Raw genomic sequence first — 27,637 nt, 5'->3', positions numbered from 1 at the left:
GGGCTCCTGTTTACGACCGACTGGAGTTGAGGGGTTAACACTAAAGCGTGTTGTTAGGTCTCTAGCATTGTGTCAATGACAGAGCACAGGTACCACACAGCACTTAGTCTCCTAAGGCTTGAATTTCAATTTTCTGAACATAATCCTTTTTTTAAGGGTTTAATTAAATAAACGTATTCACAATCATTCGTAATGAGGAATGATTCAGAGAGAGTTAATTTCCTTCAATGCCTAATGGGTGTCTATGGTAAGACTGTGATATGGTTGAGTCATTGTGATACATGGTGGTGGACTGGATCCTGTCTCCCCAGTCTCCAACCCCCAATGTGTTAAACATGAGTCACCGTTAGCATCTGCTGAACAACACAGAAACATAAATGGTAAACACAGATGTACAAATGACTTCACACGCCCATTACAGTAACTAACAGGATATGAGCTGCACTGTGCAGCGGGTGGAAGATGTGATATTCCCAGAGGAACACACACACAGCTTTCCTGGGATGTCAGGGAAAGAGTGTCTGTCTCAAATGGCACCTTATTCTCTATATAGTGTCCTACTCTTGACCCAAGGCCTATGGGCCCTGGTCAAAAGTAGTGCACTATATAGGGAATAGTCAGTTATTACCCAGACTGCTCCACTCTGCTGTGAGTCTCTGGAGCGGTCTTGGATGTCATCACCCAGCATGCAACACAAGGAGGTCCAGACAACACGAGTCACTTTCCACTGTAAACACTAATGACTTTCTTGAAATAGGGCACCTTTAATGGTACATTGGTGCCTCTAGTTCGTTCATATGACCAAATTATAACTTTTAGATTCATTTGGATGAATGAGATCCTTTGAGGGGATAATAAAGCTCCAGAATTGATGACTGCTGTGCAGTTTAAACTGTTCATGCAACTCAATTACAATGTTGGGTAGATACAGACTAGGCCGGTGAACTTGAAGACAAATTACCAACCGACGGAAACACTCGGAAAGTTAATTTGTCTTATGACTTGAAATAGGAGTCGCTAATACTTCTAAGGCCAGATAAGAGTTATTGAATCAGAGAAGATTAAAGGTGTTGATACTCTAATAGCATTTGGCCAACCAGACAGCCATCAGTCACATCACTTACATGTCACCTACAGTACATACAAAACCAATGTGGAACTAGAAAATCACATCCTATGCTGAATTTCAAATGTAACCCTGGCTCCTACCACCCCAAGTACTCTGGTATATCTGAAACAATTACATAGATGTAAGCAATATGAAGAATTCCACCTAGCCTATCAGAAAGCAAAGTATAGCAATTACCAAATTGTTAACACACTATTAACACATTACAGTATATTATAACCACACTTCTGAGAGGAAAGAGAATCAGTTGTTGAGTCAGTGGATAGGTGGTGTTTTTAATCCAGGTTGTGTGGATCTTTTAAACAGTATCTCAAGAAGTTAAATACAGTACTGCAACATCAACAACGTGAAAGGCCATACAAAGTTTGTAAGGTAGGCTATTAAATAATAATAAAACAATCTATACACTTTGACAAAAGGCATTGGCAAAATGGTATTGGGTATAAAATATCATACGCTTGTATTGACCTAAAAGTACAGTATTCCTTCTTTCCTATTTGTTTTCTTTTTGCTAATACATAAACAAAAACATCATCTTAAAAAAAGGCAAAAGGCTGTGGATTGTAAAACAAATGCCCTAGAGACACACTTCACACTGAAAAAAAACAAGACGTAAAAAACAATACATGCGTTGTCCAAAAGTCCTAATTACACTAAACAGACCGAATAAACTCACACTGAGTTTTGTTCCATAATTGGTTATTAAGAAAATTACATAAAACATTACATACAAGCAATCAAATGTTCAATTCAAATAATTTAAGTTGACTGAAGGGCCAGAAATAATTGAGAGTTACTAAGTCCATTTCCGAGAGATTGTGATTGTACCATGATGTGTCTAGTCATGATGTGCCTTCTACTGGCCAGTGATATGATTGGTGGAGAGAAGATAACAGAGTTTATTGGCTGCCTGAAGCAGATGGCCAAGTGTCCTGCTGAGACTACTACCTGCGTGGCTATACATGAAACCAGCTGGAGATCTCTATTCTACAGTTCTTTATAGTACGTGAAAGAGACATAGAGAAAGATAGACATACCAGTTAATATACAGGGACATTTTTAGTTATTGTGTGAACAGCAAAATAGAACAAAGAGGATGGAAGAAAAAGATGGGAGGAAACTGAGTCCACATATAGTAGCTAGCTACACTTCGTCCACACGACACTTATTCCACGTATACTATTATTAACAGTCAACGTTTTCAACAGCACAGCTCAAGTATAAACAGTGTGTGTTATATAAATAAAGTTGAAAAAGTACCACTGACTTCAAATCAAATAGCTTGTCAGGAGCAAAGAAGAAGACATATGTCAAATCCAACCTCCTGAAGTAAGTAAGGCACCTTTTACAAGTGCTTTCTGGTCTGGCCTTGATGCACACATGCACTGATGTCTAGCCGATAGATAGCCAAGTACTTACAGCTCAAAATGAAAAGTTTAACAGCCTATTTGACTAGCGGCCAGTCAATAAAATGATATTACAAAGCTTGCTTGGCATGATATTGTAATACGTTCCTGTACATGTTTCATCCTTTCTCATTGACAAATATCCAGTACAAACTACTAAGTAAAGATATAGTAATCACATACCTAAATTCCATTTATTGTACAGCTCAATACTGAGTCTACTGTATGCGTAATAATTTTTGGATCATAAGCTTTGCTCGGTTGGTTGAGTCCCAAAAGTTCCAACAAAGAAAACTGGAACCTTTTTGGCCCAACAAAATATAAAATTCCTGATTATTGCATTTTAAACATATTAATTTCAGTAACAATGTCCTTTGGTTCAAAGAGGACCATCATTTTCTTTTTTGCATAACGTAAAAAATAAATAAACTGAGGACTGAGGATCGAGGTTTTAGTTGAGTGAAAAAAGGAAATGAATGATAGATAAATATTGTGGCGATATGATGATGCTTTGAGTTCTCTTCCACCCAATTTGGAACACTTCAATGTCTTCAAGCAAGATAAAGTTCTGGGACTTGGAAGCTTGGAAGTTCTCTTGCTGACCATACAATGGTGACATCTCAGATGATTTACCAGTCTTTCTGTTATTCAGCAAGATCCAGAAGTCTTTCTCTATTTTTCCAACATCTAGAAGTTTCACTCACCTTCTCCAAGATCTAAAAGTTATTGAAGTCTTCTCTACTTCTCCAAGACCTATATGTATTTTGAAGTATATCTGTCGTTGCTTCCGCCTTTCTAGAAGTTCTTGAAGATTTCTAAATCCTTTGCAGGCACAGGTGCGTCTTTCTTCCACTCGTCCTCGGGGTAGGCATCAAAGTTAGACGTGTCACCTTCGTGGGACACCTTGGGAACTATGGGTGGCTGAGGGAACAAAATAATGTGACGCTGAATACATCAAAGAGCTAAAAGTATATCAACTCTAAAATGGTGAGCTTAATGAAAACAGTATGTACTGAAAATAAAGTGTACGTTTACGTGTGTTCCTATTGATGTGTCTCGATGTTTGTGTGTGTAATAAAGCCAACGTGACAGACCTTCAGTTTTCTCAGAGGAACACCATCCCAGTCTATAGACTTGAACCATCTGTGCTTTTTCACATCGTCAGCCCCGTTCTGCAAGAGAAGACATTGTGCATCAGAGCTGTCTGTGGACGGTCTATTCAATACAATCTGGAATCAAGATGAATAACGTTCTTCTCGTCTGAAATAAATGGTTTGAAATAATAATCATTAGAGCAAAACACTTCATTCTTTCTAAACACTTTGTGGTGTCTGTGGTGATTCACACTGTATACTGCGAGTGTGTAGCTAGACCACTCCATGAGTCAGCTAGCTAGTCAGCTAACTAGCACATTTTCATCAGAAAACCCTTTGAGGCACAAGTTAATAACAGACTGTGTGGTGAATTGTTGATTTAATCATTGTGCTTACCAACAGTTGTTATATTGAAAAGAGCCTTCATATAATCCCACATTGACTCTTATGCCTTTGAATAGCGTAATTCAAAACACTCAGATATCATCATTTGATTGAACGTCAGTGCCAGATACATATATGATTCCAATTAATGAATCATAACATGGCGGTAGTCTATAGGGACTAGAAGTCTAAAACTGATAAACACTCGTTTTTTTTCTTTCACTCGGTCTTTCCATCTTTGGTAGATGAGTAAAAACCAGGCCTGCTGTGTTCCTGAGGCATACATACATAAAGCACACAACGGTGGCAAGCAAAGTAGGAATAATCAGTGCGCCATGAGACTTAAGATGTGCATAGCACCTACTTTGGATCTCTCACATGTTTTACCCATTTAATACAAGAGTCTAGTCGAATGTGAAGCATTGTGCAGTTTAAAAAGAAAATCCCTCCTGTTATAACTGAGAGCAAATTCATCACAGGGGTGTAAAAATACATTCATTTACTCAAGAGGAATTACAGATCTCTCTACTGAGTGACACCGCGTCCCAAATGGCACCATATTACATTTTACATTACATTTTAGTCATTTAGCAGACGCTCTTATCCAGAGCGACTTTTGACCAGAGTCCTATGGGCCCTGTTCAAACGTAGTGCACTATAAAGGGAATATGGTGTTACCAAGAGACCATGTTCATTGTGGAGGGAGGCTCCAGTGCTCACTGTGCAAACACAGCTTCTCTGTCGCATTCTATACATTTCCTGTGCAGATGGCTTGTGCATACTGGCTTCACTCCTACTACTACAGTGGACATCCTGGCTACCAAATGGGGCATCTTTTCAGCAAGATACTATATATATATTTGTTGAAATGGCAGGACTAAGTAATTAACTGGTACCCTGGATCTTCCATGTGATTAACTACTCAACTGACAGTGCAGAGGAAGGGGAAATCTGTTTTCCTGTGATCCACCCTAAACCCCTGCCGCCCTCTCCCACCCCTTTAAGGGTGCAAACTACCTCTACAACAACTTCCTCTATGTATCCAGCTAATTGGAACCAAATGCAGACATTCAGTCACTCCCTTTCCTCTCCTGTCTGTGTTCAGACTGTGACTTCAAACTGCAAAAGACTCCCTCCACATCCTGCCGAGTCAACAAAACACTTTAAATCAGTTTAATTTGTACTGTGTATCTGTTCTTGTGTAATGTTTTTGTACAGCTTGGGACAATAAAGCTTTCTGAATCTGAATCTCAATAATGCTTTGATCTTGAAACTCACCTTCATATTGCCTAACCTCCTGGCTCGGTCAATGACGAGGAATTTCTTGATGAGATCTCTGGAAAACAATAGAAAGACAGTCGGGGAGACAGTCATACACAATGAGTTCACACTAACAATCTATCTCCAGACAGCAGATCTGCTGCAGCTCTGCAGCTTCAGTCAGAAGCCAAGAGGTCCGTCTCCGTCCAAAAGCTGACAACAAGATGGATGAGCTTGGCCATTGGAACAACAGATAACCCGACGGACTCATAAAGATGCCATGGGGTAACAGAGACATACATCCTGTGTGTGTGTGTGTGTGTGTGTGTGTGTGTGTGTGTGTGTGGAGGTGCATCCTGACAGAAACATCTCTCTCTATTGCTCTCTCTCTCCCTCTTTTAATTGAGGGAAAGTGACAGGTTTTAAAGTTCAACTTTTCACAACTATAAAGATGTTGGCGTGGGTATACTTTAGGGATGAATTTGGGATGATTCACAATGCCTTTAAAATGACAGTAAGTTTTCCGATGATATGCGACCGGCGCTGACAGAGCGAGCTTTCAATAAAGCTGCCGTATCTCACAACCAACGAGCTGCCAGCACAGACGTAAATATCCTAGCAGAATATTGACAGTGTGCATTTTATCTTTTTAAACCCTCCTAACTAACAACTTCACAATCCTACAGCCTACGCTCTCATTCAGTGCTCTCTTTTACAGTTGCTAGGGCAAGGACTGAAATGGGGAAACAATCCTTCTCCTATAATACTCCTTGGTCCTGGAACGAACTACAAAATACTTTAAAACTAGAGGAGAGTGTCTGAGTTTAAAGCTCTGATCAAAGAAAATGTCACTGAATTGTTCCAATGTATTGTATTGTGTGTGGTGTGTACACTGACTACTTCCTGCTGACATCTTGCTAGGTCTCCCTCACAAAATACATTTCTAACATCAACAGTCATTTCCTGGTTAAATAAAAATATGGTCATAAAGCCTGACTTTCCTTAACCCCAACTGATTGCCCAATCTGAGAGAATTATATCTTACGCAATATGTAAGCGATAAACAATGTCACTGTACATTTCTATGGAAATATACCACACAGCAGGGCTTTGTCTGGATCAAAATGGGGCTTTGGTGGTGGGAATGGCAGGGGTGTGGCAGTGGGCGTGGCCAATGATGCGGTCACCGACCAACATTTTTGAGGAATTCTACACTTTATACCATGGGCGGAGAGAATATTGTTTCAGTTTTAAAGCAAATTTCCTGCAAATCTACACATTTTGCCATGGCTTATGCGTGTTCTTATGCTATCTGAGTGACTCAAACATTATAACAAAATCAATAGAGCACTGAAAACATTTTTACCATCCTGAAAATTATTTTATATCTATCTATCGGTTTGGACTAAGGCGGCCTGAAAAAATAATTTTCTATGCAGAAAACCTGGCACAGTGGAATTAGGCTATACTCTGGATACTAAATACAGTATATTTTGAATGGCATATAACACCTTACAATAAGTAGGTCTAATACCTGTTTAGTAATACTGTAACACATCTTATCTTCTATGCGATAGAAAATAGTTAGTGCAATGGACAGACAGACACCTCTGCCTCAGGTTCTACCCATCAGCCCTGATGGATGGGAGAGGGTCAAAGTGACAGTGATATAGCTGGAGGGAATATTAAAAAAATAAAACCCTTCTGTCTGTCTGGTGGCCAAAAGATAGATTGTTTAAGTGTTTGGGGCTCTATTGTCAGTGTGTTATGTAGCAGCGGGACTGTGTGCGTGTGTGCGTTAGGCAACACTGTGTGTGTGTGTGTGTTTGGTAACACCGTGTGTGTTTGTGGCCTCTCCCAGGTCTCCGGCTGGGCCAGTGTGTCAGGGCTGATTGAGTACGTCCCAGGCCCTCCTCTCCTTCTAAAGCCGGTAATCTCCTAACATTACTCCAGCCCCCAGCTGTTCTGAGGAGCAGCGTGATGGTTGTGATGGGTTTAAAGGACGAGTTGCAACTCAGCAGGGTGTGTCATTAGTGAGGCCCCACACCCCACATTCAGTGTAGCTAGCTCTTTATCTTCTGCATGGGAGGCTGATTGACCCTGTCGTTTGGGAGGATGGTTGCGCTGTGTGACGTAGCCGTTACCACACACACGTAGATCGTTGTCTGCGTGTGCAGGCAGGCACACACGTTCATCCACACATACGGTCACACACACATCCACGCAAGCATGCACTGAAGAGATAAGTTAAATATTGGATTTGGTACATTCCCAGATGCACATACACAACTAAAAAGGTATTCATAATGCAGTCCTGCCAAATTCCAATTGTCAGGTCCTTATCATGAGTATTGGTAATGCATTTCCAAAACACACCATGTTTGTTATGGGTAGAGAGAGTGTGGTGGTGGATACGGTTGTGTTTCCAATAACAGTCTGGAGAAGGAACATTTTGTTTCCTGCATACCAAGACCCTAAATCTAAAAGTCTGATTGAAATGTGATGTGAAAATCAACTTCCATAAATTCAGATGACTCCTCACAACTTGAAATTATATAAGATGGCTTATCGTCGATAACGTATCATAGTGGAATGCATTTGTGCCGAGGTAGTGGTAGACCTTGGGTACTTTGCCTCCATTTTTCACCCACAATCCTCTGTGCTTGGGTGTGTGTGTGTGTGTACTGACTTACTTTACATAGAAATCCAGATGCCGCGGGAATTCCAGCTTTCCGGCGAGGATCTTCTGATAAATACCAAAAGGATTGTCATCAAAAAACGGTGGGTACCTTCAGAGAAAAATAAAAGAACATGTCATAAAACAGTAAATCGCTCCTCAACCGGTGATTACTTGCAAACTCCTCCAAATTTTTGTTCCTTTTGGCAAACACTAAAGAAATAGAATAAAATGAAATCACCGTGTAAAAATAGCATCATAAAGCCAAGTTTCCATCCAACCTATTTATGCGAGTAAAGTACCTCGGATTAAAATGTCACGACAGGCCTGACGGTAAACTTTCCAAATGTCCGCCAAGCAAAATGCTTGGGATCTTGTCTCTGTAAAATGTATTATGTGAGAAATGGCGGTGGAAACGCCTTTACGCGCAAATATTGATATAACCATTATATTGAAGTAAACTTAGTGTCACGCAATGATATGTTGTGTGTTCCTCCCACTACGACTCGGGAAAGCATGCAGTTTATTAGGCTACAGGTGAAATAAGTTATGATGAACTTCCCAGGGTGGTAAAAGTGCACGGTGATGAGCTTGATGGTGACATGATGATCGATGCTTGGCTGCTGTTTGACAAATAATCTTGCTTTTTTGTCCATAATAATCTCATAATGTAGGTAGCCTACCTGCACTGTATCTGACAGCTGTCGGCTAGAGCGCACGTGCAAAGACCACATTTGCTTAACAACCGCAACATTTTTTTTGTGACAAAACCATCAGTAGAGTTGAAAATGCGATGGAAACCCATTTACTTGTATCGGAACATAGGAATTTAACCGCAAAAGTAATTTTGATATGCCCTACGTCAACACGCACAGCTTATTATCCGCAACAAATCAATGTGATGGAAACACATCTCTGGTGGGAAAATGTACATATTGTTTTTATGCAGATGTTTGAATAATAGATGGGAACCTAGCTATAGACAGGGAATTGAAAGGGCTGCAGTAAAATACACAACAACACAAAGCAGTGAAACACGTAACCCTACAGTTTAATTAACTCATCTGGTGACCTGTGTGTGCTGTTTGACCCTGTGTGTGTATGTGAACACAGTCGCCTACGTGTCTCTATCTCACAAGCATTTCGCTACACCCGCTATAACATCTGCTAAACACATGTTTGTGACAAACAAAATTGGATTTGATTTGATGTAGTATAGTGCTATAGCTCCACAGACCAATCAGCTGCATTCTGGTGACTCTGATGGTTTAATGCTGAATGCTTTCCCAGCACTGCTCTGCTCCAGCCTGGACAAGCCATTAACCATGCAGGCTGCATTACATAATGGGCCAGGCCAGCCTAGCTAAATGCATTACACATGCAGCAGACAGCCGGATAATCACACCAGTTTGTCACAGGGGCTGCCGAGCCGAGCCAGTCAAAATGGAGTCAGAACACAGACCAACTTTTTTTTTTTTCATGTAGCGGTCTGAGAGAATTGTGTCGTAGATTCATTCAAGTCAGATGGTCAGACGAAAGCCAGATAAGACATATTACCAACTATCCAAAGGAAAACTGCATCAGTGGATGATGGCACGCACCAATCAAAACCTGTCAATAAACTGAAACGACTAATACGGACAGGAGGAGGAAGGGAGAAATAATACCCGGTAATAATGTTTGGTCATGGCCTGAGATCAGAATAAAGTCCTTCAGAGAAGCTCCTTGCCAAGGGGAATGTAATATCTTTAGCAGGGACAGGTCTCTACGGTGAACGACAGAGCAGAAGGGAGGATAAAAAGTGTCTGGGCGTTGGTAGAATACGAGGGGAGCCAAAGGATGAATCAACAGAGAGCTGCTGTCCTGATGGGCCCTCCTCTTACTGGATGGTAGAGGGAGAGAGAGAGAGAGAGGGTGGGAGGACAAGTGCAGACTACCCCCCCAGGCTACAACCCCGCTCCCCCAGGTACCCCCGCCAGCCTGCCGGTAGATGAGTCTAGGTCCCCAGTGATGTACAGTGAGAGACTAGAGACTCGGCTCCTCTTACTTAACAGTAACCTACGGTTTTATGTAACACCTGAGGTGTCGCCAAGATTCCACAGGGAGAGGAGGATGGGGAGGAATGGATGGAGGAAATGGTGAAAACAGGATAAATGAAAACAGGGAACAACTAACATGTTTAGGAGTAGGAGTTAGGATAGTCTGCATGTAGGAGTAGGCCTAGGTGTTTAGGAGTAGATTTAACCTAGCACAGCTACAGTAAGAATCTACAAGAATACTCCCAAGAATAGTTAACTTCCATATCTTGTAGAAAAACAGTTAGGCCTATAAGTCTGCAAATAAAACTGTTTCTGGTTCGCATGGAACTGGATAGGCTACATTGACCAGAGAAGATGTTGTGGGGCGGCGCACAATTGGCCCAGCGTCGTCCAGGGTAGGGGAGGGAATGGCCGGCAGGGATGTAGCTCAGTTGGTAGAGCATGTGGGTTTGAAACGCCAGGGTTGTGGGTTTGATTCCCACGGGGGTATAAAAAAATTATGTATGCACTCACTAACTGTAAGTCGCTCTGGATAAGAGCGTCTGCTAAATGACTAAAATGTAAATGTAAAAAATGTGATGTGAGTGGGAGGGAGGACCACACACACAGAAAGACAGGGTGGTTTTCATTAAGGAGAGCAGGCTCCCCCTCCAGGCAGGATTAGATACAGGATGATACAAGTCTACTGGACTGTCTGTGTGTGTGTGTCGGTGTGTGTGTGTGTGTGTCGGTGTGTGTAAGATACAGGCGGGCTGGACTGAGTGTGTGTGAAGCTCAGTGCACAGATGACCCCGTCATGATTACTCCCAGAAGTCAGGACCATCGGGGCGGATGTTTGACTTTGTAAACATACCACACCATGTAACTTTCAGAAGCCCCCTCTACATTCTTCCACCTCCAGAAGCTACAGGACCTTTGACAAAACAGTTACGCGACAGTCAACCTTTTAGGGCGTGTTGTTCTGAAGGGAGTTTTGTCTCCTGGAGCGCTGAGTGTGTGTTCACACTTCAAAGGCCAGTGTGATGAATGCTATGGAGAAGGTCACATTCAGAAGCCAAGGCCACTGAATTCTCCACTGGCACATGAATAGACTAGGGTGAGGAGATACGTACAGAAAGACCTCTGATTCACTGACAACTTCACTACCACTCTAGTGCGTTTCTATACTCGTATACATTTAATAAATATGGTAAATAATAAACATTATGAATACAATTAAAACATTTAAATAAATCTCAAAGTTCGAATACATGTTATAGATTATATTTTCCCAACTGTTCAGCCGTGTAGTGAAGAAAAGCGGAGTGATGTTTTATAAGTAGATTATTAGAGCATGGCGCTTGTAACGCCAGGGTAGTGGGTTCGATCCCCGGGACCACCCATACGTAAAAATGTATGCACACATGACTGTAAGTCGCTTTGGATAAAAGCGTCTGCTAAATGGCATATTATTATTATTATTATTATTATTATAAGTCTAGCTGCCAAATAATAGGCCTATCTATGTTGATTTTGTTCAAAGGCATACATATGAAGTCATATCTCTGATTTTAAAACATTTTAACCCACTCTGGAGATAAGGGCTATGCTACATTTTCATAGCAAAACAAACACACACCCAAACACATCCTGTGTACTGAGGTTATAACAACTAGTGCCCTCTAGGGGTGACTAATTCACATGATAGTGCAGTGGTTCCCAACCTTTTTTGGTTACTGTACCACCAACTCAATTTTGCTCTGTCCGGAGTACCCCTGAAGTACCCCCTCATGTTACCAGTAGGCCTATGGTCTCATGAGTCTTCTCAACTACCCCCTGTGGTTCTAGTACCCCTGGAAGGGAACATATGTGATAGTGTACTGAACATCACACTATCACAGTCCTTCTCTCTTGCTTCCATGGATTGTATGATCCAACGCATTGTCTATGTAATATAATATGGCGCTTAGCAGACACTTTTATCGACTCACAGTTCAGTGAGAATACATAGGCTAGGCCCTATGTATTAGCCTAGTATATGTAGCCTATGTGACACCTGCAGGAATGCATGTGGACTATAAGCAAAAAGCAAGCACTTACAGTGGGGGAAAAAAGTATTTAGTCAGCCACCAATTGTGCAAGTTCTCCCACTTAAAAAGATGAGAGAGGCCTGTACTGTTCATCATAGGTACACGTCAACTATGACAGACAAATTGAGGAATTTGTTATGAATTTATTTGCAAATTATGGTGGAAAATAAGTATTTGGTCACCTACAAACAAGCAAGATTTCTGGCTCTCACAGACCTGTAACTTCTTCTTTAAGAGGCTCCTCTGTCCTCCACTCGTTATCTGTATTAATGGCACCTGTTTGAACTTGTTATCAGTATAAAAGACACCTGTCCACAACCTCAAACAGTCACACTCCAAACTCCACTATGGCCAAGACCAAAGAGCTGTCAAAGGACACCAGAAACAAAATTGTAGACCTGCACCAGGCTGGGAAGACTGAATCTGCAATAGGTAAGCAGCTTGGTTTGAAGAAATCAACTGTGGGAGCAATTATTAGGAAATGGAAGACATACAAGACCACTGATAATCTCCCTCGATCTGGGGCTCCACGCAAGATCTCACCCGTGGGGTCAAAATGATCACAAGAACGGTGAGCAAAAATCCCAGAACCACACGGGGGACCTAGTGAATGACCTGCAGAGAGCTGGGACCAAAGTAACAAAGCCTACCATCAGTAACACACTACGCCGCCAGGGACTCAAATCCTGCAGTGCCAGACGTGTCCCCCTGCTTAAGCCAGTACATGTCCAGGCCCGCTCTGAAGTTTGCTAGAGTGCATTTGGATGATCCAGAAGAGGATTGGGAGAATGGCATATGGTCAGATGAAACCAAAATAGAACTTTTTGGTAAAAACTCAACTCGTCGTGTTTGGAGGACAAAGAATGCTGAGTTGCATCCAAAGAACACCATACCTACTGTGAAGCATGGGGGGTGGAAACATCATGCTTTGGGGCTGCTTTTCTGCAAAGGGACCAGGACGACTGATCCGTGTAAAGGAAAGAATGAATGGGGCCATGTATCGTGAGATTTTGAGTGAAAACCTCCCTTCCATCAGCAAGGGCATTGAAGATGAAACGTGGCTGGGTCTTTCAGCATGACAATGATCCCAAACACACCGCCCGGGCAACGAAGGAGTGGCCGTAAGAAGCATTTCAAGGTCCTGGAGTGGCCTAGCCAGTCTCCAGATCTCAACCCCATAGAAAATCTTTGGAGGGAGTTGAAAGTCTGTGTTGCCCAGCGACAGCCCCAAAACATCACTGCTCTAGAGGAGATCTGCATGGAGGAATGGGCCAAAATACCAGCAACAGTGTGTGAAAACCTTGTGAAGACTTACAGAAAACGTTTGACCTGTGTCATTGCCAACAAAGGGTATATAACAAAGTATTGAGAAACTTTTGTTATTGACCAAATACTTGTTTTCCACCATAATTTGCAAATAAATTCATTAAAAATCCTACAATGTGATTTTCTGGATATTTTTTTCTCATTTTGTCTGTCATAGTTGACGTGTACCTATGATGAAAATTACAGGCCTCTCTCATCTTTTTAAGTGGGAGAACTTGCACAATTGGTGGCTGACTAAATACTTTTTTTCCCCCACTGTAACTCATGTGTAGGCTGGGCTATAGAGAACAAATCATTTAACTTGGTGCCCTCGTCTAAAAGAGGAGCGGAAGAGCATCCGGCCACGTGAGTGAGGCTATATGGTGAGACTATATGTTGCTAGCAGACATCCACTCAGTCAGTCAGTCATTCATTCATTCATTCAAGACTAGTGTACTCTACAGAAGCACTGCTGAAATAGGATCTCTATAGACATCAGGCTGCAGTTGTACCATAGCTAAATGGCCCGGCGTCACTATCTGTGTTCCAAATGGTACCCTATTCCCTATGTAGTGCACTACTTTTGACCAGGTCCCATTCTGTGACAGTGGGATTCTGAGACGAGAGAGCATAGCTTAAAGCCACCACAGTTTGTTCATATGAAACCTTGGCCTCCACAGATCACACACAGGTGGGAATGCGTCAGAATAAGTTACCTTTGACCTTTTTTCAACCTGTCTTTCATCCTTAAGACCGTCCACCTCCGTCATCACAGTAACACAAGGCAGACTAGTCTTGGAATTAAGCCCACTACAGAGTGACGTAACCTCATAAGTTCAACTCTCTGAATAACAGCACACTTGTATCTCCATTGACTCACCACAGACATTCTGCTGGATACCCACCCATTGTTCATAGACAGAGCCCACTCCGCTCCATACATACTACTACACAAGGATGGGGTCAATTCTATTTCAATTCAGGAAGTAAACTGGAATTCCGATTCCAATATCTTTTATTAAAAAGCAATGAGGGGAATTGGAATGTTAGTTTACTTCTTGAATATTTATGAAATTGACCCCAACCCCTGCTAATACCACACACAGTCCTCCTGTCCTCTGGTGGACTGGGGACCCCTGGTGTTCAAGCCATGCCCTGTCAGGGGACATTACAGTATTCAGTTCAACCCCTGGCCAGTCAGGACTCATGACACTAGTGTTCAGCTCAACACCCATCCTTCCCATTCAGTCAGAGGACAGGACACTACTACTCACCCAGCCAGCATCTCAAAGATGAGGATCCCCAGGGCCCACCAGTCCACCGCCCGGCCGTGACCTTTGCTCTGGATGACCTCTGGGGCCAGGTACTCTGGGGTTCCACACAGAGTCCATGTCCTGGATGGAGCGATGGAGAGAGACCGAAAGAGAAAGAGACATAAAAGAGAAACAATATTCGTTTGAACTATTTACATTCTAGATGTTACGTTACTACAACAGAACACAGGAACATGCACACACATACAACTTTTATTTTGACTGCGTGGCCAATAATGTCTGACTGATGATCATTCCAAGCCTAGGTTTCCCCAAGGGTCATCCTGTGTGCCACTGCACATTCCAATGAGTTTACCCTTGAGAGAGGAGACTCCTGTTACATACAGGGAAAGACAACCCCAGTCTTGTAAAGTAATCAAGCTGCTGTTTATAGTAGTGTCCTGTATGCAGGCTGATCTCACAGTAGTATCAGCTGTCAGTCGACTGGTCCTTCAGTCAGTAGTAGTGTAGTCTATGCAGGCTGATCTCACAGTAGCATGTACATTGATATGGTATAACTAATACAGTGTGTGTAGCCTGATCTCACAGTACTATCGGGTGGTATTTGGATCCAACAGAGCGACGGATCTTTAGTTTGCTGGAAGTATTGGTTCTGGTTGTGTTATTGGTAGATCAATGTCTTTGGTTCAATAGTACAGCTGATTTAACACTGTCTGGAGGATATATAGAAGCCTGGATCACTATGTTCAGGCCAGGGAGGGCATCTGAAGTGGGGAGCAGAATAGGACACAACAAAATGATTATTTGTATAACATTTTAAAAATGTTCTGAAGAAAAAACAACACTGGCCCGCTGGAAAATAACCCTTTTGGTCGGTTGCCGTGGTGATGGTTAATTTGTATGCAAATGGTTACTCTGTTTAAGGAGCAGGCTCAAGGTCCTTGGTTTCATTTGTACATTTCCATCTTTATTATATATTTTGAGGTGAACAAGAATGGGACAATTTGGACGCAATGAGGAAAATGCAGCTTGCACTGTAATTGCATGTTTTTTGTCGCATGGCTCTTTATCACATAGGCATATCTACCGCAGTCTCAGAGTAGTCTCTCTGGACAGAGTGCTGCTCTACGCCTGGCAAAGCTGGTCTAATAAAACAGTTAACTCCGAGCACGTCCTAGAACCAAGCGGGTCAATATTATTCTGCCACTAGGTGGCACTGTGGAAGCATCAACAGTGTGGTGTGGTATTTCATCTTGTAAACTGATCTCACACACACACACACACACACACACACACACGAGGAACACCACCAGTGGCAAGGCAGCCAACTCTCCTATTTGTTTGTTCTTCACATGCTCCACGCATTCAAGGCAATTCCTTTTGCCTTCCATTTCTTTAAGTGGGTCACAAGTTGCACATCAGAGCCACATCTAGTACAAATCTGTTTTACTCTCCCGGCCAGAGAAAATGGAATCTTACTCCATTCTGTTTACATGTCAGTGGGTCAGGTTTGTGTTCAGCGAGGCTCCCTGCAAAACACTAGTGCTACTGCAGTATCACTACATTACTGCACTGCAGATACAAAACTGTTTTAACCCGAGTGCTGCAGCTTTCCAATTCTACTGAGGTCCCTGAAGACGTCTCGCTGCTTGTAACACTAATATAAAAACAAAATAACGGCAATTTAATCGCATCTTTGTATTTCTCTCATGTTTTGGGATTCCATCTTAGATCGAGCGAGGATTCCCCTCCATACATTCTGTGAATATTATATGGAAATGTAATATGACATCTTCCGGAAGGACATCTATATCCCTACTGTACCAATCAGGCAAATTTGTCTGTATGGCTACAACTCCCAAACGTGTTATAGTCTTACAATGAGAAAGAAAAACAAACAACATTCACTCCCACAATTAACATGGTAGTCTAATAATATCCTGGTAATGACTTGTTAGGGGGCATAATGTCTAACAATTAAGGATGTCCTAGCTGTGCAGTACACCTGCTCCCAGATGGGATGATACCGGTGGGGACGAACAGCTCATACTGGGATGCTGCTCTGCGGCTGACCCTGTGCTACTTCCAGTCTCTAGGGTGTGTGTGGTCTCAGGGAGGTTGGAAATATAATAACACAGTCCAAAGACACAATTCCGTTTCGATGGACAATGAAGTTGTACTCTGTGGCATTACATCATACCTGTCCGAGAGCTTCTTAGCGAAGCCGAAGTCTGTGAGGCGGATGTGTCCCTCGCTGTCCAGCAGTATATTCTCCGGCTTCAGGTCTCGGTAGACGATCTCTTTGGAGTGGAGGTACTCGATGGCACACACGATCTCTGTGGAGTAGAAGAGGCCTGTGGTGTTGCTGAAGCGCCCGCGGCTACGGAGGTAACTGAATAGCTCCCCGCCTGGAACGTAGTCCATCAGCATGTAGAGTAAACGATCGTCATGGTGGGTCCAGAACCTGGAAGGCATAAACAGTAAATAAACAAAACGGTACATTTGAACAAGGTGACTCTATTCAAACACAAATATTGGTCGGGTAACAGTGGTTGGATGTAGAGAGTTAGGAAAAAAAGGGTAGTCTGGGCAATGTTTGCTCAGCTTACAGTATGTGGCATGGGCCTTGTCAAAGCGGTTGTAGAGGACAAGTGGAAAGTGGTCCTGTGTGGCTTAGTCGGTAAGAGCGTGGTGCAAGCAACACCAAGGTGGTGGGTTTCAATACCACTAATCACATACATATATTAGAAACATATACACTCACTGTAGGGGATGTCACTTTGGATAAAGACTTCTGCTTAATGCCATATCTTATTTATATATTAAATCCACCTCCAACAGATCTGTGGCTGACGATGGCGGTGGTGTTGAGGTGATCAGACACTCACAGTCTGATGATGTTGGGGAGGTTGACTTCGGTCAGGACTTCCTTCTCTTTATCTTACGATAGCCATGTTATGCTATGTTTTGTTAAGTTATGTTATGTGGTGTTGAGGTGATCAGACACTCACAGTCTGATGAGGAAGGGGTGGTTGACTTCGGTCAGGACTTCCTTCTCATTGTGAACGTGCTGCTCCTGCTTCAGCCGGATCACGTCAGGGATCTTCATAGCCTTCAGAGCGTAGAACGCCCTGCTCTTCTTGTCTTTCACCAGGAACACCCTGCCAAAAGTCCCTGTGCCTGAGGCAAGGAGAGAGAGAGAAGAACTGTCATTAGAAAAGGTCTCTCTCTCTCTCTCTCTCTCTCTCTCTCACACACACACTCTCACACACACACATTCACACGCCCAAAGGTCGTAGAGCAACATTCAGTTTATTTCTGAGGCAAATCAACCATGATAATCAAGAAGAGATCTGTGGTTAAGTCAGATCATGAAATCAGAATGCCATATTTGCGTTTTTGACATTCAATTCTCCCTGACATGTCTTCAACCCTTCCATCAATTAAAGAGGTTGAACCTGGAAGAACTGTCCAATATTCATCGAGTCGTCTTCTCACTCTTTTACAAATCCGAGCTCATTATTTTGGCCAACAATTCAGATTGTTTCTCTATTCCCATCCCCAGGTCAGGAGGAGTACAAAATGACATCCTACATCTAGTCATATTTCACTGTAAGGAGAGAGGGAGTAGACAAACAGAACTGAGTGACTGACTCACAATCACCCAATAGAGTCATGGAATGTTGGCTTCTAGCACGTTTGGGCTTACCTCATACAAGGGATCTTTGTCCTTCCCTGTTCTCAGTCTCCATAGTAATCTAATAGGGGCAAGCAAACAAAGCCCAAACCCTGTCTTTTTCTTCTTATTCACTGTCATCACATGATAAGACAGAGGTTAGATAACTGTCAGGTTTGATTCTGAGCTCAACTGTACTACTATACAGTGAGGGAAAAAAGTATTTGATCCCCTGCTGATTTTGTACGTTTGCCCACTGACAAAGACATGATCAGTCTATAATTTTAATGGTAGGTTTATTTGAACAGTGAGAGGCAGAATAACAACAAAAAAATCCAGAAAATCGCATGTAAAAAATGTTATAAATTGATTTGCATTTTAATGAGGGAAATAAGTATTTGACCCCGCTGAAAAACATGACTTAGTACTTGGTGGCAAAACCCTTGTTGGTCAGACATTTCTTGTAGTTGGCCACCAGGTTTGCACACATCTCAGGAGGGATTTTGTCCCACTCCTCTTTGCAGATCTTCTCCAAGTCATTAAGGTTTCGAGCCTGATGTTTGGCAACTCGAACCTTCAGCTCCCTCCACAGATTTTCTATGGGATTAAGGTCTGGAGACTGGCTAGGCCACTCCAGGACCTTAATGTGCTTCTTCTTGAGCCACTCCTTTGTTGCCTTGGTCGTGTGTTTTGGGTCATTGTCATGCTAGAATACCCATCCACGACCCACTGAGGGAAGGAGGTTCTCACCCAAGATTTGACGGTACATGGCCCCGTCCATCGTCCCTTTGATGCAGTGAAGTTGTCCTGTCCCCTTAGCAGAAAAACACACCCAAAGCATAATGTTTCCACCTCCATGTTTGACGTGGGGATGGTGTTCTTGGGGTCATAGGGAGCATTCCTCCTCCTCCAAACACGGTGAGTTGAGTTGATGCCAAAGAGCTCGATTTTGGTGCATCTGACAAAAAAACACTTTCACCCAGTTCTCCTCTGAATCATTCAGATGTTCATTGGCAAACATCAGACGGGCCTGTATATGTGCTTTCTTGAGCAGGGGGACCTTGCGGGCACTGCAGGATTTCAGTCCTTCACGGCGTAGTGTGTTACCAATTGTTTTCTTGGTGACTATGGTCCCAGCTGCCTTGAGATCATTGACAAGATCCTCCCGTGTAGTTTTGGGCTGATTCCTCACCGTTCTCATGATCATTGCAACTCCACGAGGTCAGATCTTGCATGGAGCCCCAGGCCGAGGGAGATTGACAGTTATTTTGGGTTTCTTCCATTTGCGAATAATTGCACCAACTGTTGTCACCTTCTCACCAAACTGCTTGGCGATGGTCTTGTAGCCTATTCCAGCCTTGTGTAGGTCTACAATCTTGTCCCTGACATCCTTGGAGAGCTCTTTGGTCTTGGCCATGGTGGAGAGTTTGGAATCTGATTGATTGATTGCTTCTGTGGACAGGTGTCTTTTATACAGGTAACAAACTGAGATTAGGAGCACTCCCTTTAAGAGTGTGCTCCTAATCTCAGCTCGTTACCTGTATAAAAGACACCTGGGAGCCAGAAATCTTTCTGATTGAGAGAGGGGTCAAATACTTATTTCCCTCATTAAAATGCAAATCAATTTAGCATTTTTGACATGCGTTTTTCTGATTTTGTTGTTGTTATTCTGTCTCTCACTGTTCAAATAAACCTACCATTAAAATTATAGACTGATGATTTCTTTGTCAGTGGGCAAACGTACAAAATCAGCAGGGGATCAAATACTTTTTTCCCTCACTGTACCTGAAAACATTGCTGGTGCAATATTTCGCCTCAAAGCAGATATGTTCTTGTAAACTCAGCACAATCAGATGGATATGCTATGGATGTTTGTCCTCTCCTTGTGGGCCTAGTACTGCTTTCCTAGAGATTCCCAACAAGCAGGCTTTAGGCCTACACTACTAAAGCACTAAAAACAGCAAGATAAAATATTTTGGCAAACATAGTGAGCACCTTGGTCAATATAAGTGAACTAATAATGACACGCGCGTAGTCTTTAGCCAACAGCTCAATCAATATTTTGTTTGTATTCTGAAGGAAGCAGAATAGAGAGATTAGGCCAAGTACCTGTCTGCACAGTAAAGACATAAGGTAATGTCCTTTTCCGATCACTGTTTGTTGCTCCCTCAAGTAGCCTAATCTTCTTGTGGAAGCAGCAAACGTACATTTTTTCTTCCGCTGATTTTGTAGCTCCTGTGCCATTTTTAGATGTGTGCGTGTAAATACTCTCTTTTCATCATATTGAGTGATTACCACCAGAAATGTCTAGGGATTTCATTTGGCCATGTGACATAGGTTTTCCCCTGCAAGTGGGTCAAGCCTGGTATGTCCTTTTCTCTCCAATACAGCAATGCCTGAGGCAAAGGGATATGCACCAATTATGCACTGAATACTTCCATGGTGTACTGAATACTAGGGTTGCACAATATTGGAAATAACTGACATTGCGATATTTTGTTTTTCTGCAATATATATTGCGATATGAAAAAATACAGGATGTATGTATGATCCTCTGGGGAAAATGCAGTTTGCAAACAGCGACTTTTCAGGTGGAAGTCCTCATTAATAAAGTGTACGGTCAGACTTATGTAGGGCTCCGTTGTCCGGCTGGACCACAAGTCCGTTGTTGCTGTATAATATTCCACTTGTGACAGTTCTGTTTCAACTTGTGCCTTGCATTTCTCGTACAACTCTGGGATGGCAACTTGAGAAAAATAGTTGCGTGATGGCATTACATACCGCTTGTCAAGCGACCGGATCATGTTTTTAAAACCCTCTTTGGTAACCGTGTTAATTGGTACAATGTCTTTGGCGACGTGAAATGTTATTGAATCTGTGATTTCTCTCTGCCATTTGGAACCTTTCTCGTATGGTGTAATACTGGCAAAAGCATCCGAAATAGATTTTTGCTTTGGAGGGCATTGAGATGCTTTGCACTCATCATACAAAGATTTGTGGTGCCGCCTTAAAATGATCTAACAAATTGGTCGTGTTGCCTCGTGTTGTGGCAACAATTGCAAGGCACTCTCGACAAAGTACCTGTTTTTGGTCAACATCATGCTGTCTGTAGCCTAAATATTTCCATATAATTGACGATGCATTTCTTTTTGCAACCAAATTCTCAATTTCGGTCTTTTTTGCCTGTTCCTCGCCCATCATTTCGTCACGCGCAAGCAGAGCCTGCATGTCAACCACGTGCAGCAACGAACTCCGTGTTTAAAATAATAATAAACTGTGTATCCAATAACCCATAAATTTGAGTAAATTATGTTATATCAGACAGATATAATGCTAGTTTAACATTTAAAAAATATATATATTGTAGACTGATATATGTTTACCTTACTAAATCGCACGTTCTGCGATGTGACTATTGTGGATGCATACATCGCAAATTTTTTTTCCCACCTTTATTTAACCAGGTAAGCCAGTTGAGAACAAGTTCTCATTTACAACTGCGACCTGGCCAAGATAAAGCAAAGCAGTGCGATAAAAACAACACCACAGAGTTACATATGGGGTAAAAAAACAAAGTCAAAAAATACAACAGAAAATATATATACAGTGTGTGCAAATGTAGCAAGTTATGGAGGTAAGGCAATAAATAGGCTATAGTGCAAAATAATTACAATTAGTATTAACACTGGAATGCTAGATGTGCAAGAGATTATGTGCAAATAGAGATACTGGGGTGCAAAAGAGCAAAATAAATAACAATATAGGGATGAGGTAGTTGGGTGGGCTAATTTCAGATGGGCTGTGTACAGGTGCAGTGATTGGTAAGGTGCTCTGACAACTGATGCTTAAAGTTAGTGAGGGAGATAAGAGTCTCCAGCTTCAGAGATTTTTGCAATTCGTTCCAGTCATTGGCAGCAGAGAACTGGAAGGAATGGCAGCCAAAGGAGGTGTTGGCTTTGGGAATGACCAGTGAGATATACCTGCTGGAGCGCAGACTACGGGTGGGTGCTGCTATGGTGACCAATGAGCTAAGATAAGGCGGGGATTTGCCTAGCAGTGATTTATAGATGGCCTGGAGCCAGTGGGTTTGATGACGAACATGCAGTGAGGACCAGCCAACAAGAGCGTACAGGTCACAGTGGTGGGTAGTGTATTGGGCTTTGGAGACAAAACGGATGGCACTGTGATAGACTACATCCAATTTGCTGAGTAGAGTGTTGGAGGCTATTTTGTAAATGACATCGCGAAGTCAAGGATCGGTAGGATAGTCAGTTTTACGAGGGCATGTTTGGCAGCATGAGTGAAGGGAGGCTTTGTTGCGAAATAGGAAGCCGATTCTAGATTTAACTTTGGATTGGAGATTCTTAATGTGAGTCTGGAAGGAGAGTTTACAGTCTAACCAGACACCTAGGTATTTGTAGTTGTCCACATACTCTAGGTCAGACCCGTCGAGAGTGGTGATTCTAGTCGGGTGGGCGGGTGCCAGCAGCGTTCGATTGAAGAGCATGTATTTAGTTTTACTAGTGTTTAAGAGCAGTTGGAGGCTACTGAAGGAGTGTTGTATGGCATTGAAGCTCGTTTGGAGGTTTGTTAACACAGTGTCCAATGAAGGGCCAGATGTATACAAAATGGTGTCGTCTGCGTAGAGGTGGATCTGAGAGTCACCAGCAGCAAGAGCGACATCATTGATATACACAGAGAAAAGAGTCGGCCCAAGAATTGAACCCTGTGGCACCCCCATAGAGACTGCCATAGGTCCAGACAACAGGCCCTCCGATTTGACACATTGAACTCTATCTGAGAAGTAGTTGGTGAACCAGGCGAGGCAGTCATTTGAGAAACCAAGGCTAATTAGTCTGCCAATAAGAATGCGGTGGTTGACAGAGTCGAAAGCCTTGGCCAGGTCGATGAAGACGGCTGCACAGTACTGTCTATTATCGATCGCGGTTATAATATCGTTTAGGACCTTGAGCGTGGCTGAAGTGCACCCATGACCAGCTCGGAAACTGGATTGCATAGTGGAGAAGGTACGGTGGGATTCGAAATGGTCGGTGATCTGTTTGTTAACTTGGCTTTCAAATACTTTCGAAAGGCAGGGCAGGATGGATATAGGTCTGTAACAGTTTGGATCTAGAGTGTCACCCCCTTTGAAGAGGGGGGATGACCGCGGCAGCTTTCCAATCTCTGGGGATCTCAGACGTTACGAAAGAGAGGTTGAACAGGCTAGTAATAGGGGTTGCGACAATTTCTGCGGCTAGTTTTAGAAAGAAAGGGTCCAGATTGTCTAGCCCAGCTGATTTGTAGGGGTCCAGATTTTGCAGCTCTTTCAGAACATCAGCTGTCTGAATTTGTGTGAAGGAGAAGCGGGGGGGGCATGGGCAAGTTGCAGCAGAGGGTGCAGAGTTGGTGGCCGGGGTAGTGGTAGCCAGGGGGAAAGAATGGCCAGCCATAGCAAAATGCTTGTTGAAATTCTCGATTATTGTAGATTTATCGGTGGTGATAGTGTTTCCTAGCCTCAGTGCAGTGGGCAGCTGGGAGGACGATGCTGAAACAATATATCGTGCAGCCCTACTGAATAGTGTTTCCAAAAGAAATTCTAACAGTTAGGCTATATGATAATAAATGGCACAAAATGGACATTTCTCTCAACACCAACGTGAGGTATTGTCATGGAAACAAACCAGAGATCTAGCTAACTTGGAAAAGTGAAGGGGAAAATAACTGAAGAATTTATTCTCCACACGTGAATTGAATCAATTAGAGTGAGAAACAGCGACACTTATTTTCACAGCTACACTTATTTTCACAGCTAAGGAGTGTAATTTTGTCCGATTCTTGGTTTGCTGGATAGAATACAGAATGTTTCTTGTTCTAATTTTGTGGGAGCTGAATTAGATAGGCCCGTGTTTTTGTTTGATTTAACTGACACTAAATATTTGATGGAACAATGCCAGACGTGGAATGATAAGAGCTTGTTGATGCTACTCAAAGCACTTGGCCAGTGGCCACTTACCTTGATGTAGTTTTATGCCCCACCATCTTTGCCTCATCACCAGAACACTTTTCCTATGCACGAAAGATGGGCAAAATGCCTGTAATGACTAAGCTTTAAATGTCACGTGAGAGCAAGGTGCCTCATTATTTCAATGACCATTAGACAAAAGCAGTCCTCAAGACATTTAACTGATTTGTCATAAGAAGTAAATCCCCCTCATCATCTAACAAAAGGCTTTGCAAATTGGATGATTTTATCTTAAGCTTCATGCTTTCCCCGATCGCGTGGGCTTAGAATGAGAAGGGAATTCTCTATTAGCTAAGTGTCTTCCTTGTCATTAATCAAATATGAGAGCGCTGTAAAAGATTAAGTGGTTTTCGTTATCAGTAGCATGTGTTCAGTGTTGAAGTAGTGCATGTTGTTTTAACATTCTTGCTTTCTGGCATTAGACTCACCACAGAGTGGACTCCACCCATCATGCCATGTGAAAAAAACACTGTTCAACAGCTGAGTCTGCTGACACATTAACAATGCAGTGAAAGGACTTACATGCACATACAAGAGTGAGCAGAACCAAACATGAACTTTGACATTCCTTTGAATTTCACAGGGCAATAGGAACATCTTACTAATATAGCTATTTCCTTCTCACAAATAATATATACTCATCCTCTCTAAACTAGGGATTCAATGTAGCAAAAGCCTGATGAGGAAAGTAAGATTTTCTCCATTAAGCTTTCACTTCTCAAGCTGGTTATTTCATGTATGCAATGCAACCATTTATCCAGCCTGATCCCTGAGATGGATACAGATATTTCCCCTAATGCCATGTCAAGAACATTTTGACAATCCCAGAAACTGTGGGATGATGAATTTCTCAATGATTGGGCACAGAGTGGGCCATAAACCTATGGGTGGGCTTGACAAACTGAGAATGTCCGTGTCCACTTCCAGCAGACAGATTAAGTAGCAGACCGAACAGAGTCATGACAGCTATCTTCTGACTCAAGAGTTGAATGATGTTTCATGTTCAGCACATCACCATGTCTCATGGTCATGTCATGATCTCATAGTCCATGGAATGGCTGATCACATAGTCGCCTTGGCTTTCATTGCTTGTGCTGTTGTGCACGAGCCACACATGTACCAGTAGTAGTAGCCTATGCCCTATATAGCCTAGTTGATAGGCAGGATAGTGTGAGAAGCCCTGCGATAGACAGACCAGTTTCACCAGTGTGTGTACTGTAACATACTGGCTTGCTGCCTAAACTTACCAACTGTGGCAATGGTGTCCAGGTCATCGAGTGAGTATGTCCTGTTGTTCAATGTTAACGATGCTGCTCCGGCCAATAACATGGGACTGCTCGCGCAGGTCTTGGCACTCTCGCAAATAGAGTTGCTCTCATTTATTATCCCAACCTTTGCCTTTGTTGATGCCATTTTCCGTATGCATCCAAATGTAGCTATGCTAGCAATCACTTTAGCCAGCTAGTTAGCTACCAAACCGGTTTCGCCGAGGATAGATAGCCAATGACGGCTACAGTAGCCAATTCTCAAGATCAGTGTCTGCCCTATTCCCTAATGCCAACTATGGTTTTAAATCAAATGTAGGAACTTCCCTTGGACAAGCGAGCATCTTCTTTGTCTTGATAGCTAGAAAACAGGAGACGATCGTATCCTTGCGGATTCGCATGATGTAGCTCGAGCGGTCACTGCTGTCAAATGCAGAAGTTAGCTAGCCATAGCAAACCGAGTAGCTAACAAGCTATAGCTAACACAAAAGAAAACCATCCCACCGCTAGCGGCTGAATGAATGACCAACGCTAGCTAGCTAATGTCAAACTACAAACTCATACTGCCCATTTCCGCACCAGCCGCCGCTTGAGTAGCTAGGGGGTCTCGTGTTATCTCGCTAGCTTAACTTCCGTCCTAGGAAGCGAGCTAGCTAGTTGGCTAGCAATAAATATATTTGGGACATTTAAATTATTTACTTCTCCCCTTCGTTCGCAAGTAGAACCTCACCCAGTTCAACAACACACAGACAGGGCAAGGGAGAAGTGGGGAATGCTTTGTGTTGACAAAAAACAGACCAATGACTAAACACCCCATGTGCAAATTAACCAATGGTATGATTAAAGGGGCGGAGACCGGTTTGACAGACAGCTGGAAAACAGCCGTAACTGTTCTTTCCACATGGACAGTTGGAAGACGTGCCACTCAAATGAAACACGGTCTGCTTTCTACTGTGAGATTAGATTGATACAGACAGTAAAGAGTACCAGTACACAGCACCAGCTAAATGTAGCCTAATCTCAAATAGCTAAACTCCACTCCCTCTGTAAACCCTTGATACAGTCAAACCTGAAACCTCTGAGTAATGGGGTGTGTATTATTTACTCATGGGCTGCGGTGGGGAGGGTGGGGATGGGGTGCTGGGGTGGGGAGAGTGACTGGTGGAGTGCCTCACTGCCTTCTCTATTGTCCGAGGAAAACCCAAGACATGTTTGCTAATGAACTACTCTCAAATTACCCAAATTAGAACAGCTGTTTCCGGCCCTCAGATGACTTTTCACTTGACACATGGCATGCTAAGGGGCCAGGCTCAGGCTGGCTAACACACACACACACACACACACACACACACTGTTATGTATGAAAGACCTCTACCTCTACCCACAAGTATCATAGGAGCCATAAGTGTCTGCACCTACTTTTTCCTCACATTAAAAAATACTACAGTTTAATATATAATACTACAGTTTACTATAGAAAACTACAGTTTACTATATAATACTACAGTTTATTATAAAATACTACAGTTTACTATAGAATACTGCAGTTGACTATAGAATACTACAGTACTTACTATATAATTATATAGTAAACTGTAGTATACTGTAGAATACTATAGTAAATATTACAGTATTATCTGCAAAAATATACACTGTAGTAAATACTACAGTAATGTCCGCAAAAACACTACACTTTTTAACTGTAGTAAATACTACACTATTAAAATGTGCATATACCTGCCAATTCCCCTCCCCCATTTCGCAATTTGTGCCACCCATACAGTGCCTTAAAAGCCCATAAAGTATTCATCCCCCTTGGCGTTTTTCCTATTTTGTTGCATTACAACCTGTAATTTAAATGGATTTTTATTTGGATTTCAAGTAATGGCAATACACAAAATAGTCCAAATTGGTGAAGTGAAATGAAAAAAATAATTTGTATCAAAAAATTCAAAAAAATAAATAACGGAAAAGTGGTGCGTGCATATGTATTCACCCCCTTTGCTATGAAGCCCCTAAATAAGATCTGGTGCAACA

General features: G+C 42.5%; 1 protein-coding gene across 1 annotated transcript; it reads right to left on the bottom strand.

Annotated features, from left to right (window-relative positions):
* Window positions 1–1,379: 1,379 nt before the first annotated feature.
* LOC121568086 (cAMP-dependent protein kinase catalytic subunit PRKX) lies at window positions 1,380–26,360 on the bottom strand. The gene is made up of 8 exons (XM_045220904.1): window positions 25,583–26,360; window positions 17,649–17,817; window positions 16,838–17,101; window positions 14,638–14,757; window positions 7,967–8,062; window positions 5,292–5,349; window positions 3,630–3,707; window positions 1,380–3,456 (listed from the first exon to the last, which is right to left on the bottom strand). Exons 1-8 carry the CDS (start codon window positions 25,746–25,748, stop codon window positions 3,331–3,333), a joined length of 1,077 nt encoding a protein of 358 aa, XP_045076839.1. The 5' UTR covers window positions 25,749–26,360; the 3' UTR covers window positions 1,380–3,330.
* Between the last annotated feature and the right edge of the window lie 1,277 nt (window positions 26,361–27,637).

Source organism: Coregonus clupeaformis, chromosome 6 (genome assembly GCF_020615455.1).
Source record: "Coregonus clupeaformis isolate EN_2021a chromosome 6, ASM2061545v1, whole genome shotgun sequence".
NCBI classification, from domain to species: Eukaryota; Metazoa; Chordata; class Actinopteri; order Salmoniformes; family Salmonidae; genus Coregonus; species Coregonus clupeaformis.
This window is presented reverse-complemented; position numbering and strand designations above follow the sequence as displayed.